We start from the raw sequence: 15,707 nt of genomic DNA on the forward strand, positions 1-15,707 counted from the left end.
TTAAAATTGTCATCAAAGAGGGATTTTCAAATGTGCTTTGTAAATAATAGAACGATCCTTATAGCAGCTGAAGACGAACTTAAAATAATCTCAAATACAAGATCCGGGTATAAATATCACCTTTGAAGATATATAAACTGCACGCTTCTTATAAGAACAGAAAAGTCGGCATCATGGTAAATGCCTCTACATAGTCGGATATTAATGATGCAGGATCAATATTGCGTAGTTACTGTATAAGAATATACAATATATTTAATGATCCAATCATATAATCAATCGAAATCGGATAATTTAAAATGCGCTTGTTCCAACTGCTTAATCTTTCTCGATCAGAATTACAATTACCATGCAAATAAAAATGTGTATCGGTTATTCATGATAATTTTACGGTAACGGTATAAAAGTATATATAAAACGATGCGTTAAGCCTGAGCCAAAATACTCAGAAGTGGGGGAAACCATGTGCATTTTATTTTTCAATATGTCATTCAGCCGTCATGTAAGAGTGTTCAGTCTATATCTGCATGTCTACGATTGATTGATTGATTGATTGATTGATTGTTTGCTTGCTGCGAAAATGTACGAAGATCTGTAGAAATTATTGCGATATATTGACTTCCGTTCGATACGTAAAGTACGAGTAACAAAGAGAGACAAGGTCGCGATACGTCTCAAATCTACGGTAAAAGAATGTTGCGTTTGCGTTCGTCTTGCCTACATGTAAAACTACCTCGTACGATAATAAGCGTATATATGCGATAAACTGACTCGTTTTTACTGTGGCGGCCTCTTGTGCGAACCCCAGCCGTGAAAGCATTTCGTGAATCTCCTGGACTCTTTACCTTTGGCAGTCAAAAATAACTTACGAGGTTTCTCGGGTTGCTTCACGCGTAAGTGTTGAATATACACCTGTAAGAAGGAAAAGAAAACACCGTTATTCCATTCTTGTTTTAAAATTAATTGTGATGACTAATTAGTGATGGAATATGCTTTGAAATAAACTAAATAAGTTTGAAAAAATTTAATTTACTTTTATAGAATATTTTATACAACGCTTTCTCGTAAGAATCATGAAAACAAAATTCGTAGCACTTACTTGGGCCGATTTATAGGCCAATTTGATTTCTACTTCAGAACAACGAGTGCCTAACCAGAGGAATACTTGTTCTCCATTATCAAGGATCATGATATCGTCATCTGCCAAATCGTCCTACAAAAGAAAAATATTAACGGTACTCGTACGGTCTCTTATTGAAAAGCAGAGAATTTGGAATATTTTTTTATATTAAATTATGTACTTGGCAGAAATCGGTGCATTTCTCGCTGATTGTGAAGTATCCCTTCTCATTGGAACACCTAAATAATCTCGTGTAATTCATGTATTCCGCGTCGGTATCATACGGCTTCTTTCCTCCGAGTGCCACCCAGAAGAAATTATCTGGTTCCTCACCTTCATTTAGCACTTGCAAGCTTATCCATGGCTATGTAAAATTCCATTATTCATTTTTAGATGGATAAAACTCTTAGTACATAAAGATATAAAATAGACCGTTTTACTCGCCAATATTGTATAATTAAAAAAAAAAAATTCACGACTCACGTTATTGAACATCTCTTCCGCAACTTCTGTAATTAAACGCGCATCTTCGGGATCAGATTTCGAGCCAATCCAAGCGTACACAATACCGGTACCGTCGTCATTGTTAAATGGCACATTTAAGAGGTAACTGTTGAAAGAAGGAAAACGATTAATCGCACATTACAGATGAAATATAACCGTATTATGGCATTGAGCGTCTCACCAAAAAGCGGAATTCAATAAAGTCGAATCCGCTACCGGCATCTGAATAAGACGAGTACATAAGGCACTACCGTTACTACGTAGATGATAAAACTCCACTTTGTTGCTACCTGCAACCTTTGGCTGTTTACGTTTGCCTTGGTGAATAATGAATTTTCGTTTGAAATAACTCATGAACTTCAAGTTCTCCTGTTGCTGATGTGTCCTCACGACTTCCAGATTTTCGCCGAACAACGACTTGAATTTCTTCTGCAAACTGAAAACAAAAATACAAACATGATCTGGCTCAAACGAAAGAAAATAAACGGGAAAAATAAGCTAATAAAAGTCAGATGCTGGCTGCGATGATAATTTAAAGCAACAGAAGAATAAAATTGTTCAATAGCGTAACATACGTGCCGGATTTTTAAATAATCGTAGATATATAAACTTATGCCGTAATATATCCGTACCTGAATGTGAAAGTCAGCCATCCCATATTTCCTGCGTCTCTACCTTGCCAAAAGTAAACTGTACATTGATAATCGTCCTCGTATTGCTCGTCGCCGTCTTCGTTCTCCGCTATGTCTAACGGCTGGTACAATGAAAACACACAACCGTTAATCGCAAATTTAACGTTTAGATTTTCTCGTCGATAGAGCCGAATGCGTTGTTACATACCATCCAATATCGGCATAAGAACACATAGCAATCCGCGCTGTAAAAATGTCCCAATTCCTCTTCCGGCAGCCGCACAAATTTCTTTCCTTCCAACACCAACGCTTCCATTCCCTCCAAATCATCGTTCCACTCTGTCATGAGCTGATGCGCCTCGGAAGCTGACATCAACGGTTGCCGTGGCATAAATAAAGCGGCCAGGTCAGCCTGATTACGGTAAATGATAGAAAATTAATAAAAATTTATAGAAGAATTGATACACACAGAATGACAAAGTGAGGATCTTCGTACGAGACGTGTCGACACGTACCTTCGCTTCCTGTTGCTTGGCCCATTTAGTCAGGTCTGCCCCAGTTTTAGCGACCGACTCAGCCGTTCTAGTAAAATCTACGGCGATCACTTCGTCCCATCCAGTAAATTTAGACTTGAAGATCTATGTATTGAGAATGAATGATCAATTACATTTCAACCGAATAGATTTAATAGGTTGTGGATTTATTTTCAACATTCTGTAAACATTCTCGTCTAATTCGATTGTCTTCTTGATGAAGCGAACTGATATGTTCACGAAACATTGAAAATACATCTACAAAAACCGTAAGTCCAAGGAAGTCTTAGACTTTCTTTACATCGTATGAAATATTAAGTTTAACAATACAAGTCATCTAATATAGATATGTACTTGAGACTCTGTGCCTTCTTGCAATCTTGTTATCATTGCATATTCCGGCCTTTCTATCATGTTGAACAACTCTTGAGACAGCTTCACAGCAGCGGCGCGCACCAATCTCGTTGACTTTTTTCCAAACCTATAATCATATGTAATTAACGTCTTTGTGATCAAACCCTTCATTCTTTTGACAATCATAATCAGTAAATGAATAGGATCTTAAACATTTTTCCTATACTTACCAAACATATACATCTAAATAGCAATCTAATATATATACATTGCGATTGTTTAGCAAAGTATTCGTTAATTTGCTGTGAGGAACTTCGACCTGTGGTAGTTCCAGATAGCCCATTCCGAGTTGAACTTGATACAATCTGGGCACAAGAGGCACAAAATTTGGATCCACATGTTCCTACCACAAAGATGATACGATTAAAATTATCGTAATAAAATCGAGCAATTTTATAAAAATATATAATATAAAAAAATTTAATATAATTTATAAAAATATACTTTTTTTCAGCTTAATGGATATTACGTGCTTTAATGCAATACTCTATATATAATTTTGTTTCAACTATGCTTACAACAATATGCCGATCCTTTTGTTCGTCTTCTTCCAGACCAAAGTGCAACAAGAAATCTTCGGACTCCGTATTCATGACCTCCGTTATAATCTCGGCTTTATTCTTCCGTTCGTTTTTGTTAATTTTTTCCGCCATCAATCGCGCCTTTGATTTCAGCGTGCTCTTCGCTTTTTTCCCGTACCACATGAATATCTTATTCCCCGTATCAAGGACGAACACATAACCGGGATCCAGAGACTCGATGGAGATTGGAACCGGCTCCAGATGTATCGAAGCTCCCGCTGCGTGTACTCTGTATAAACGAGTAATCGCCGGCTGAAAAAGAAAGCACGTGAATGCAAAATAAATAAAAATAATATATTTTGAAAAGAATCTATTAACAATTGAAATAAAGAGTGTAGAGGGCTTGTATATAGATCGTTAGAAAATAGCCAAACGCTCACCGTATCCTCCACTGTATAAAAACCGGACGATGTGCGACCGCCTTCAATGTATGTGATACCCGAATCGAACAGCATCAGAAATTCGTCCGACTCGTCTCCCTGCTCCTCTCTGATCGTCCGGCATTGCGCACCTAAATAGTTCCTCAGATTCACGGCATGGATCGCCGCGCACGCTCTTTTGTCCAACTGCAGGCGTAAGTTTAGAAGTAAATCAGCAGGCCTATTTTGTAATAGACGTACAATCGGAGTCACGGAAAAACAGTCGTGGAAGCAATCCTCGTATGTCTTTCTCTATTATGTCAGTTTAAAAATATACGTACAGTCGCTTTTTCTCCAATCCAGAAATAGATCGCCCAGGTCAACGATCCACCCTCATCTATCCCAGTTTTAAGGATGATGTAACAGTCGCCCTCGTAAAATTTACCGTGTGCCACTTCCTCGATCTCGTTCGGCAGGAAATTCTCGATCTCCCAGATCGACAGACCGGGTATCTGACCGGCATCTTCATCGAAGAACTCTGAATAATCCAGCGGCGGCTTCTCCAAGGCTTCATCCCATCGCTTGGGCCTGAAACATTAAGCGCCGATTAGTCTCGCGGTGACAAGCTCTTGCGCGTATTCGCAGCACTGAAATCCAAGAATATGCATGGCGCTACTCACTTCAACGATTCCGCTTTCGATTCCTCGCACTCCTTATCTTTGTTCTTCTCTTTTGCTATGTCCTTCATCCCCTAATCACAAGCAATCATAATTACAAGTCTTTTATTTTCTGTAGGAATATTACCATGTGATTCACTGTGATACAACTCGAGAATATGATAGTATACCTTGAGGATCTTAGCTTGATCTTGATCAGCCTCCTCTTGATCTCGCCTTCTTCGAAGTCGCATTTTACGCGCGATCGGATCCTTGCTATCTATAATCGAGGAAAAATGTGTTTAGATAAACTGTTCCAAAGTACCTTCGTTCTGATTTACTAATGGGATCATGTTTGTGCACGTACTGGCAGCTTGAACCGGAACTGGCACGTTGGCACCGGCGAGACGAAGCTGATGCTGTAATGAGAAGTCAATATTATAAAATTCGATGCCCGATCCTCTTTGCGCTTCTAACGGTTTCGGTGGCATAACTAGATTCGGATTGTCCCTCAAGTCCAACTGCTCCAAGTCCGTGAGCAGATGAATGGCGTCGGGAACAGTGATCAACCGATTCGACGTCAATATTAATTGTTTTAATGCACCACATCTGAAAACATAAAGAACATAAATATTTATGTCTTCATTGTGTTACATTGAGAAGGAAGATTTATATTCGATGTATCACATAACAAAGTGAAAAAGATAAAGAAAAAAAAAGACAAGAAAAAAGATCATCACCTGCACAGCCCTTCTGGTATCATTTCTAATTGATTATTGGCAGCGGAGAATACCTGCAGCGACGATAACTTTCCGATCCCAGAAGGTATGCCCTCAAAATCTAATTCATTATCATTTAAATATAATCTTCTTAAAGTAGAGATCTTGCACAGAGAAGCTGGTATTGCACTCAATTTATTTCGAGACACATTCAGAGTCTCCAATTTTGTCCACATTTCTAGAAAAGATATTGTTGTTCCGTTATTATTCCGTTATTATTCTACTCACACATACAGATGAGATAAATTTGTAACTATATATTTACCGATTGCAATCGATAATTCTGTTATCTGATTGTTGCTGAGGTTTAAACGACGTAAATTCGATAAAGAATAAAGCGCGTCAGGGACTCGGGGTAAATTATTCTGCGATAAGTCGAGTTCCTGTAAATTGGTTAAAGTTTCTAGACTAGAAGGTATATTATTCAACGTCCGTTGTGTGTCTCGCATTTGCAGCGTAGTTAAACTCATCAACGATGGCAATTGTCTGGAATAATTCGAAAAAATATTACAATCTCAAGGAATGATCGCACTGGAAGAAAAATTAATATTTAATGAACATCTCTCTCACCTTAACTGAAAATGGCCTAAAGGATTATGATTCAAATTCAAAGTCTGCAAGTTGGCTAAACGCCGAGTTTGTGGTGGCACAGTTTCCAACTTATTGTGACTAAGATCCAAGAACAATAAGTCTGTTAGATGGATAAACAACGTATTTGGTATCGTCTCAATGCTAAAACAATGAAAATAACATTAGAGCTTCTTTCAACATCTTAAAGTTGTAAACAATTATAATCTGCGCTTCATTGATGATACAGACTGATTATGACTTAAGTTAAGGTTGAGCAAGGAACGTGCTCTCTCTAGGCCTTCAGGTACCTCCTTCAAATTGTTGTGACTTAAATCTAAGGTTGTCAATTCCTCCAAATGAAATAATTCTGCTGGAATACCACTGGACTTAATGTTATTATGCCTGATGTTTAATGTTCTGAGACATCCCAATTCTGTTAATTCACCATACAACCGTTCCAGTTTATTTTTTACAAGTGAGAGGTGTTCCTGATGGATAATTTATTATATTATTAGATGTTATTAAATACTTTCCAATAACTACCAAGTTAAATATATATTCTTAGATATGAAGTGATTACACATATAAGAGAGCCGATCTTACTGGTTTCAATAAACTTGAAGTATGTTGAAAAAATATAAACAAAGAATAATGTACAATGTTTAGAGTGACAGTAGTAAAAAATAACTTGTTCTAAATATAATTCAACATAAAATTTCAAAGTAACATCTCATGTGTGTACATATATTTTTTAACGTATCTTATAATACTATTGTTAACTGTTGTCTTTCAAATGTTTATCAATAATTTGTTTAATATGAGTACATAATAATAAATAATCTTTAATTTTATATCAAGGATATATTTTTCAAGATCTAGTAAACTTTATTCAACATATTTCAAGGTCACTGAAATCCAAGAAACAGATCAGACAATCTTTTGACACAAAAAATAAATATTGTAATAAGAATTCAGAATAATATTTATATTATATAATACCAAATAATGTTTTACCAGTTTCAACAACTTGCCCATCTCTTCCGGAATCTCAGCCAAATTTGTTTTGTCCAACTTCAACCATTGTATCCCAGTCATAAGACGCACAGATTCAGGAAATTTGCCATCCTAAAAATTAGAAAACCACCTTAGTTACAACTTCACAATTAGCTAATATTAGCCTAATATTGCGAACATCCTTAGATGTTATCATATAACCAAACTGTCAAGTGTCACCTGACAGGTGAAAATTACAGATGTACTCCACAAACAATGAACGATGTTTGTATGCCTTACAATGAAAATTACAAATAACCAGAGATTTCGCGATATTCCTAAGATTAACCTCGTTGAATCCCCGGATACTCCCCGGGTATCCCCCGCTACTCACGCCGAAGTCGTTGCTGCTGAAGTCCACACCTCGCACGAACGGTAAAACCCCGGTGTTCGCCATTGTACTCGACGGCAGCGGCGACGGCAGCGGCGGCGGCGGCGGCGGCGGCGGCGACGTCGTCGTCGTCGTCGTCGTCGGCGGCCGATGCACGAAGTGCTAACACAGGATATAAGGTACCAGTTGCGCCAAGTGATATATCGTAGACACGGTGCGTCGCATCCATCGACGGACGGATCGTCGCAACGCGCGGACCTTTCAGGCTACACCGAGCACGACGACAGTGGCCAGACACGTGCTTCACTTCACCCGACGCACTTCCTCGCTCGTCCACTTGGACAACGAATGACCAACCATCACGGATGACGGAATGACTCGGAACAACGGCCGCCGGATCGCACGAATAGTAACGAGGGCGCGACCATGTTGCGTGACGACGGTCGTGTTTACAACGGTCTTCTGTGAAGTGTTTCCATTGCAACGACGAATATGCGCTGCATTCAGGATTGGATGCGCAAAATCAGCAAAAAAAGCTTTATATTACTATTGTAAAATTCACGAATTTAATTGGTGTATGCTCTTGAATTGATTAAATCCAAAAGCATGCATCAATTAAATTTACGAATTTTACAACATTGCAAAGCCATTTCAGGAGGTGCAGCAGCAAAAAAGATGCATGATCGATGTGCATCGATTATAGATGCGCCAATGACGTCCGCGTTTTAAAGATCGATCATTTAGTTGTTTCCCGGAACGTTGCCATAACTCTTTGACATCCGGCAAGAAAATTGACATTTTTACAAGCGCTCGACTCATAAACACGACGGTTTAATTTCCGAAATCGGCCGCCATATTTACATGAAGCGAACAGAAATCCTGAGCTAATTGATTATCACTACTTGATAAGAAAACGATTGATATATTCATCGATTTATCGGCTATTGTCAATGTTGAGCATCTTTCCTCATCGTAAGTCATCCCTGCAATCGCGCCTGTTATTCGCAATTTTTACAATTTGTATATTTCTACCCCGTTTCACAGTGTCACACGTTACGTACGCTGGTACTCAGTGAGTACAAATCTCGAGATCCTTGTATTCCTCAAAGCGCTCAGGCTGATCTTTTGTCAGTACTCAGGTACGAGTCGTATCGCTCGTTCAGTTTTATATCGCGCGCCTAAAACTTGAGTCACGTTGTACCAGCACGTTATCGGCCGAGGCATGCTTCTATTACCAGGCGGATTAACTGCAAATAGGGAGAAAGAGAGAGAGAGAGAGAGAGAGAGAGAGAGAGAGAGAGAGAGAGAGTGCGAGAGAAATACATTGCGTGGAAAAGAGCTAGAGAAGAGAGGGATGGAGAGAGAACGGGTGGGGGAGAAAGATAAAGAGTTAAACATTGCCGTGTTCTGAACGTACTGCTCGACGTTACGCACGACCGGGATCTCTCCGGCTATACATATTCTTAAAAAAACACAGCCAGCGCACCACGCGATTCTCACTCACGTGTATATGGCTTCAGTTGAGGAGTTGGACCAGGTCGACAGCGGCATGGGCAGCAGTGACACATGCTCTCCCGAGGTGAAGTCGCTCCTTCCCGAGGAAGGCGACGAAGATGACGAGGAGGTATTGACAATATGACTCTTTATCCGTGACTTGTGGTCAGGAAAGCGCCGAACGATCACTTAAACGATAATCGTTGGACATCGAAGTCTCATCAGACATGGTTTTCATGCTCCGAGCATTTGAACTTTTATGAAATGCAAGATCATTTTGGAAGAACAGAATGGGCGAAGCGCTACAGAACGTCCAGGCTCACATGTTTCTATTCCATGACTCTTTCATTCATCTGTTCTTTCTCATTGGAGTATGTCCAACGTGATAGATCTGTTCTTATCAGTTGAATTAGCTTGTACTTTTGCCTTTACAATAAAACAAATAAATAACCTAACATTTAAAGTAAGAGATATCAAGTTCTAGTACCGTAATCATTCAACAAAGAAAAAAAGGTCCTATTGATATACCGTATCATATAAAATAATTCTTTAATATTAATATGGAAATAATATTTCACTATTTGATCTATTGAGAACACATTCTTTATTCTTAGGATGAGAGCTTATCAGAGAGATTATTGGGGCTCACAGAAATGTTCCCTGAGCCTGTACGCAAATTTGGATATAACTTTGGGACTTGTCTGTGCCAATGTGTCAAAGGTAATCATTTTCATCACCTCATAAAATATTTTTTGTAAAATAGGAAAATTACAAAAATATACAAAAACAGGAATGGATGGTAAAAAAATATGTAAATATATTTTTCAGGTTTATATGCATTTTCCTGTTCAGCTACATGGGTGATTTTTAGCTCATCCACCATTCTCTTTGCACCGGTCATCTTTGAGGTAGAACGTGCTCAAATGGAAGACATGCAACGCACGCAACAGAAGCAAGTTCTCTTAGGCCCTAATACAGCTTTATCTGGCACCAATGCCTCCAGTCTTCCAATGGCACCACCTGTTCAACGATAAATTGTTGCATATCCCCATGTACACTTACACATACATATACAGCTACAAGATATATATAGAAATATCTAAATGTTCTTTGAAATTGAGTCTGACTCGACCCATTTATAGGCATGACTGTTCATACCTCACCAAATTTTACACAAGTCTCAAATATATTAAAAAATTTTTATGAAATTACTTGCATAAATCAAGTATGTACAACTTGCCTAACTGGAATAATCCCTATAAGATCAGATTTCTGATATAATAGTTTGTTAAATGTAACAAATTGCAACATTTATCAGTCTAGTCTATTCTGTTATATGTACACATACAACATAACATACATATGTACGTATTCACATGTACAGTCGTTCTCTTTTACTAATTTTTACTGAGAACCATACACTATGATATCGTACGGCATTTTATTGTTCTACCAATGCATAAGATATGTCGTGTGGAAGCAGAGGTAGCATTTAGTTGACCAAAAAACAAAATACCAGACTTGTTTGCTGTGCATAGACAGCGGTGCGAGAACTTGCAATATACTATTATTTATAGTAGATAATACACAATCTGTTGCGCGTAGTGTTATTACATCGCGTATGTTATTATCTTCTTTAATACATCTTGTCAGTTGTAATTTCGAGTGAAGGAATAAAAGATACAACACTAATATCTGATATATTATTGGCTAAGTATGCCAACACAATGTCAACCTTCTACATAACTCATTCTTTAGTTTGAATATCATTGTCTTTTTTGTGTAGCTCATTCCTATTTGCACCAAAGAAAAATGATTTTACATAAATTTTGTCCATATATGATCATACATAATTATGTGTTTAAAATGAAAAATGCTGTTATATAAATATAATTGAAATAAACAATTATGTTTGTAGCAACGTGATTTGATGTTTAATTGAATGACTTTTTTTATTTAATGTTCTTTTCCATATAAACAATTATATTTAGTGATATATAATTCTTACATGTTGTCTTGTACAATATATATTTCTTATAAAATTCATTTATTGTTATATAAACATATATATTCACATGTTACAATATCATACAATTATTTTCCCAGGTAATTGTGTAATTATTTTGTGGAGAGAAATACTTAAAATCTATATTTTATTTTCTCTAGAAAATTATACCGAATAAAATATATATTATATATAAATAAGTCATTTCACATTTTATGTGCATAATGTATTATAAACAACTGTGCACATATGTGAAATATAATTGAACAGCACATTCTCACACATGCGTCGTTGTATTGTAAGAGGTATTTTGGTAAGGTTATATTGCAAAGATGAACCAAGCTAACGTTGAAAAATTAGTGAACAAATTGAGATTCAATGTCAAACCGAATCCACGACGGATGAGAAATATTGACGGTCCGGAGGGACGGCTTCGCAAAATTCAAAAAACATTAACAGCGTTAATTAAGTACGAGCGAATCGAGTTGAATTACAACAGGGCTGACGAAACCAGAGGTTATGTAGAACAGGTATGTACATTGTACATTATTATTTACAGTAATCCTATTATTATGACGTAATATTTTTCAACAAATTAAAAAAAATATATATATGCAATTCTCGAACAAATATTGTGATTTGTGTTTGGTTATACTATACAATTATACTATACAATTTATGTTGTACCATCTATTTATCACTGTCCTAAATATTTTGATCAGTCCCTAATAAACTGATTATAAAATTGCACAAGATAGGACTTTCTAATTTGAATATCATATAGAAGTTTCAAATACTACATTGCATACTACATATTAAAGAAACATTGTACAAATTGAATATAAAGTTTAACTTTCTTCGTTCATTTAACTTATCCAATGGTTTATGTATAAGGTTGACTAATATCTTACTAATGTATGAAGTTAAAAACAATAAGGATGATATTTCATAATTTATATTTTGCTGGATATAAAGATTCATAACAAAGATTCATAACATTTTGTAGTTGATACATGAGGCAATACGCAATGGGCCTACACATAAAGAAACAATGGATATGGCCAATTTCTGGATAGCTGAGAAACAATTGGTGCACAAATTGTTTAAAGTTCTTGTACCAAGATATCAAGACTATACAATTTCATTTACAAAACTTCATAAAGCACCAAAGAATTATCCTGGCAGTCCGTATGAAAGAGCAGTTTTAGAATTTAAAGGTGAGTAAAGAAACCTTTTAACAAATTGTACAAAAATTCGTCTCCACTTATGCTTATGATTATTATACTTTAGGTAACATATATCCAAGCTTAGAACAATATAATCCACACGAACGAAATTTACTTCACAATTTACTTCTTAATGCAGCAAAGAAGGAATATCGAATGGAGAAATATCAAGAAGTTGCAGAAAATATAAAATAAGAGTTGAATACAAGAGGAGGCTTTAAGTAACACACTTGTATACAGTACCTTAGATCAAAACAAACATTATTAAAATAAAAGTACAAAATTCTTATACTTCTCTTCATAATTTTCCCTTTATTTTGAGTGTACGAAGGAACTTAATGGATAGTGTTCCTTGAATTCTTCCAGGTGCTTTTCCATTAAATTCATTTGATTCCTAAGAAATATAAAGTATACAGAAGTTAAGAGACAACTGCTGATAACCAATATTAACTGATACAATTGTATATACTAAATATACCTGATATGATTAGGAACTTCCTTGTAAACATCTGTAAATAATTCTTTCCAATGTGGCTTCAATTTCTTTTCCGCCTCCGCGAAAACACGAAGCACCTCCTTCTTCGTGGAATTAATTAACTCTTCATCTTTCTTTTGAGACCACAGTCCAAGTGATTCTAAATACGCACGGAACTTGAACAGGGGCGTATGAGTATTCCATTTGGCAATTTCGTCGGCTGAACGATACGCGGTAGAGTCGTCGGATGTACTATGATGTCCAAGTCTAAAAAAACATTTTTCCCTCATTGCGCAATTTGCGTTAATCACATGACAATGTATCATTGAATAGCCAATATTTCGGCAAGCAAGGAAAGTGATTGTAAGATATGCATAAAAACAATGATTTTGAAATGACTGAAAGAAAGATATTTGTAATCACCTGTAAGTCATGGCTTCTATTAAAACTGGTTTTTTATGCTCTATACAGAAATTTCTGGCAGTTCTCATAGCAAAATATACAGCCAGCACATCGTTACCGTCCACTCTGATAGTATTAATTCCATAGGCCGGACCTTTAGCCGCGATGCCATCACTTTTAAATTGCTCTTCGACTGATGTGGAGATGGCATATCCGTTGTTACGGCTGGTTACCATATTTTTTTATTTATTATATGTATATTTTTATATTTTATATATATTAGAGGATGAGAATAGAGAGACGTCATTGAAATTACCAGAGGAAAATGATAGGACTCGATAGAGTGGCTGCAAAATTGAACGCTGCATGGGCATCACCTTCGCTCGCTGCACCGTCACCAAAGTAACAAGCCACACACGCCTTTTTCTTGGTCAATTTAAAAGCATAAGCAGCCCCTGCAGCTTGTGGCAATTGAGTTGTCAATGGGGACGATATAGTCATAAAGTTACATTCCTTTGAGCCATAGTGTACTGGCATTTGTCTGCCTTTGCCATCGTCCTCGCAGTTTCCATAACATTGATTCATGAATTTTAACAAGGGATACCCTCGGTGCAGCAAGACGCCTATTACAATTATTATTATGGCAATTGCTTCTCTCTTCTCAGAAGTGTACGATAATAGAATGTGTAACACTAAAGTAAACATTTTCGTACCAGCTTCCCGATACTGTGCATAAATCAGATCATCCAGGGTTAAAGCAGCAGCAGAACCAATCTGTACAGCTTCTTCACCAGTATTTGTCATATAAAAAGAAATGCGACCTTGCCTTTGTGACTCGTACAGAATTTTATCCATCACACTTATTGTTACCATGTTGTGATATATTTTTAGCAATAATGCATCTTCTAACTTTAATGCAAAAACAAAAATAATTAGTTATCTATATTCTTTATTATATAGTATTTGATTTTGATGAATAATTAAATTATATATATAACTAAACTTTGAGAACTGAACCTTTTCAGGTAATTTAGTTTTCTGCGGATGTTCCAAAATCCTATATATAGGAATAGGCTCATAGCTTTCTTTATTAACAAATTGTATTTTGTTTGTGAAACTACTGTAGACTCCAATGAATTGTGGTTCAGATGTGTGTTTTGTACTACTATATTGCTTTATCTAAAAGAATAATATAATATTAGACAAGAAAAATTAAAATTAAATATCAAATATTAAAATTAAAAGCATATATGATATATTAAAGAGACAATGTTACAGGCAATTGTAAACATATCTATAATCTATAATATAAATATCTATAAATTATATGATTAAGAAAATAAAAAGGAAAGAGAGAGAGAGAGAGAGAGAGAGAGAGAAAGAGAGAGAGAGAGAGAGAGGAGAGAGATAATCAGTTTTGAAAAAAGAATTTTCTATAAGATCTTTTCTCTAATTAAGAAATTGTTTAGCAATCATTTTTAACATCTGTTGCAAATTCATGCTTTTCTTGTTAAATATTAAATATCTTAGGCCCAGTTCCACAATTTGCTTTAAATGGAGTTTAAAGCTAAACTGATAGTTAAATGCGAAGTATATGCATATATATTATTGCTTTTAATCATCGGTTTAGCTTTAAACTACATTTAAAGCAAGTTGTGGAACTGGGCCTTAGAAACGAAGACTTTATACAGATTTATTTTATTTACAAATATTTTTTTATTAATTTAGAAAATACACCTACAAACTCTTTGTAATAGCCCATTTAATCATCTAATAGTGTATATATGTGCATGTATGTATTTAATTCAATATGTGCAACAAGAAAATCAAAATCAAAAATGTACAATGTAGATGCATGACATCAACATATATTACACAAAGTAATTATTATAGAAATATGAACAATAATTACAATAGATATATATATATTATTACAACAAATGTTAGGTAACTTATCAAATGTTCCATGTTGATACCTGTAATAAAACATGTCGAAAACGTGGAATGCTTCTGAATAAGCTTTTCGTGATCATTTTGTATCGTAATAAACAACGGGCATTAATACACTAAAAAGATTCACGCAGAATTTCTTACACTTTCGACACTTATAAATGCTCGCAATTGATTTACATGTTCGATTCTACTTCATTATTCAACATATATGAATAGAAGGCAACAAGTGTGATACATATAAGTGTATATACGTCAAGTGTACGTCACAACCATCAGCGAATTCTGTAGGCAATTCTGCTTAGTTAAACTAGTTAAGATTTCTTATCTTCAGTGAAACAAGAAGTTTATTCTTTGAAGAAAAAAACTTCATTAACCTGTTCAATAACCTCCTATCGGTAAATTATGTTGAATTAACATAGATGGTAAATTATGTTGAATTAACATAGATAATAACTACGACGATAGTTTTTATGATTACAATTAAACTATTGAATTATGAAGTCTCAATTTAAATATCGATTTACCCAAAATACTACCAGAATGAAAAGTATCATGTTTATTATAGAAAGTAATTTAATAATAATTGAATTTAAATTAATATTTATTTTAATAGTAATAGC

General features: G+C 35.6%; 4 protein-coding genes across 5 annotated transcripts; 2 read left to right on the forward strand and 2 right to left on the reverse strand.

Annotated features, from left to right (window-relative positions):
* Positions 1-240: 240 nt before the first annotated feature.
* On the reverse strand, positions 241-8,076 carry fliI (FLII actin remodeling protein). The gene is made up of 22 exons (XM_011142789.3): positions 7,536-8,076; positions 7,163-7,273; positions 6,398-6,636; positions 6,149-6,310; positions 5,844-6,064; positions 5,540-5,756; positions 5,167-5,408; positions 4,991-5,079; positions 4,824-4,894; positions 4,485-4,731; positions 4,165-4,350; positions 3,722-4,036; positions 3,374-3,546; positions 3,144-3,270; positions 2,772-2,894; positions 2,465-2,668; positions 2,257-2,378; positions 1,806-2,060; positions 1,604-1,730; positions 1,302-1,484; positions 1,100-1,213; positions 241-912 (listed from the first exon to the last, which is right to left on the reverse strand). Exons 1-22 carry the CDS (start codon positions 7,596-7,598, stop codon positions 778-780), a joined length of 3,726 nt encoding a protein of 1,241 aa, XP_011141091.1. The 5' UTR covers positions 7,599-8,076; the 3' UTR covers positions 241-777.
* An 805-nt stretch (positions 8,077-8,881) lies between these two features.
* Positions 8,882-10,718, forward strand: mge (translocase of outer mitochondrial membrane 22 homolog mge). The gene is made up of 3 exons (XM_011142788.3): positions 8,882-9,156; positions 9,641-9,746; positions 9,855-10,718. Exons 1-3 carry the CDS (start codon positions 9,043-9,045, stop codon positions 10,058-10,060), a joined length of 426 nt encoding a protein of 141 aa, XP_011141090.1. The 5' UTR covers positions 8,882-9,042; the 3' UTR covers positions 10,061-10,718.
* A 570-nt stretch (positions 10,719-11,288) lies between these two features.
* On the forward strand, positions 11,289-12,517 carry mRpL17 (mitochondrial ribosomal protein L17). Of its 2 annotated transcripts, none has more exons than XM_025298360.1 (3): positions 11,289-11,561; positions 12,038-12,248; positions 12,397-12,517. In XM_025298360.1, the coding sequence occupies exons 1-3, from the start codon at positions 11,364-11,366 to the stop codon at positions 12,450-12,452; spliced, it is 465 nt and encodes a 154-aa protein (XP_025154145.1). In that variant the 5' UTR covers positions 11,289-11,363; the 3' UTR covers positions 12,453-12,517. The 2 variants fall into 2 exon arrangements, with proteins under 2 accessions (XP_025154145.1, XP_011141088.1); XM_011142786.3 differs by having other exon boundaries at positions 11,296-11,561; positions 12,322-12,505.
* Positions 11,971-15,412, reverse strand: BckdhA (Branched chain keto acid dehydrogenase E1 subunit alpha). Its single transcript, XM_011142787.3, has 7 exons — positions 15,111-15,412; positions 14,152-14,313; positions 13,848-14,043; positions 13,451-13,757; positions 13,156-13,359; positions 12,736-12,999; positions 11,971-12,651 (listed from the first exon to the last, which is right to left on the reverse strand). Exons 1-7 carry the CDS (start codon positions 15,165-15,167, stop codon positions 12,570-12,572), a joined length of 1,272 nt encoding a protein of 423 aa, XP_011141089.1. The 5' UTR covers positions 15,168-15,412; the 3' UTR covers positions 11,971-12,569.
* Between the last annotated feature and the right edge of the window lie 295 nt (positions 15,413-15,707).

Source organism: Harpegnathos saltator, unplaced genomic scaffold, assembly GCF_003227715.2.
Source record: "Harpegnathos saltator strain DR-91 unplaced genomic scaffold, Hsal_v8.6 scaffold215, whole genome shotgun sequence".
NCBI classification, from domain to species: Eukaryota; Metazoa; Arthropoda; class Insecta; order Hymenoptera; family Formicidae; genus Harpegnathos; species Harpegnathos saltator.

Excerpts from the sequence above, each read along its gene's own strand:
- fliI (XM_011142789.3), bottom strand. The coding sequence starts at position 7,598 with ATGGCGAACACCGGGGTTTTACCGTTCGTGCGAGGTGTGGACTTCAGC. Across the intron at positions 6,311-6,397 it reads CTTAACTTAAGTCATAATCA|CATTGAGACGATACCAAATA; the intron begins GTCTGTATCATC and ends TCATTGTTTTAG. Across the intron at positions 2,669-2,771 it reads CCAAGCAACAGGAAGCGAAG|GCTGACCTGGCCGCTTTATT; the intron begins GTACGTGTCGAC and ends TACCGTAATCAG.
- mge (XM_011142788.3), top strand. The coding sequence starts at position 9,043 with ATGGCTTCAGTTGAGGAGTTGGACCAGGTCGACAGCGGCATGGGCAGC. Across the intron at positions 9,157-9,640 it reads GCGACGAAGATGACGAGGAG|GATGAGAGCTTATCAGAGAG; the intron begins GTATTGACAATA and ends CTTTATTCTTAG. Across the intron at positions 9,747-9,854 it reads TCTGTGCCAATGTGTCAAAG|GTTTATATGCATTTTCCTGT; the intron begins GTAATCATTTTC and ends TATATTTTTCAG.
- mRpL17 (XM_011142786.3), top strand. The coding sequence starts at position 11,364 with ATGAACCAAGCTAACGTTGAAAAATTAGTGAACAAATTGAGATTCAAT. Across the intron at positions 11,562-12,037 it reads CCAGAGGTTATGTAGAACAG|TTGATACATGAGGCAATACG; the intron begins GTATGTACATTG and ends AACATTTTGTAG. Across the intron at positions 12,249-12,321 it reads AGCAGTTTTAGAATTTAAAG|GTAACATATATCCAAGCTTA; the intron begins GTGAGTAAAGAA and ends ATTATACTTTAG.
- BckdhA (XM_011142787.3), bottom strand. The coding sequence starts at position 15,167 with ATGATCACGAAAAGCTTATTCAGAAGCATTCCACGTTTTCGACATGTT. Across the intron at positions 13,360-13,450 it reads AGTCCTATCATTTTCCTCTG|CCGTAACAACGGATATGCCA; the intron begins GTAATTTCAATG and ends TATGGTAACCAG. Across the intron at positions 12,652-12,735 it reads GAAGTTCCTAATCATATCAG|GAATCAAATGAATTTAATGG; the intron begins GTATATTTAGTA and ends TATATTTCTTAG.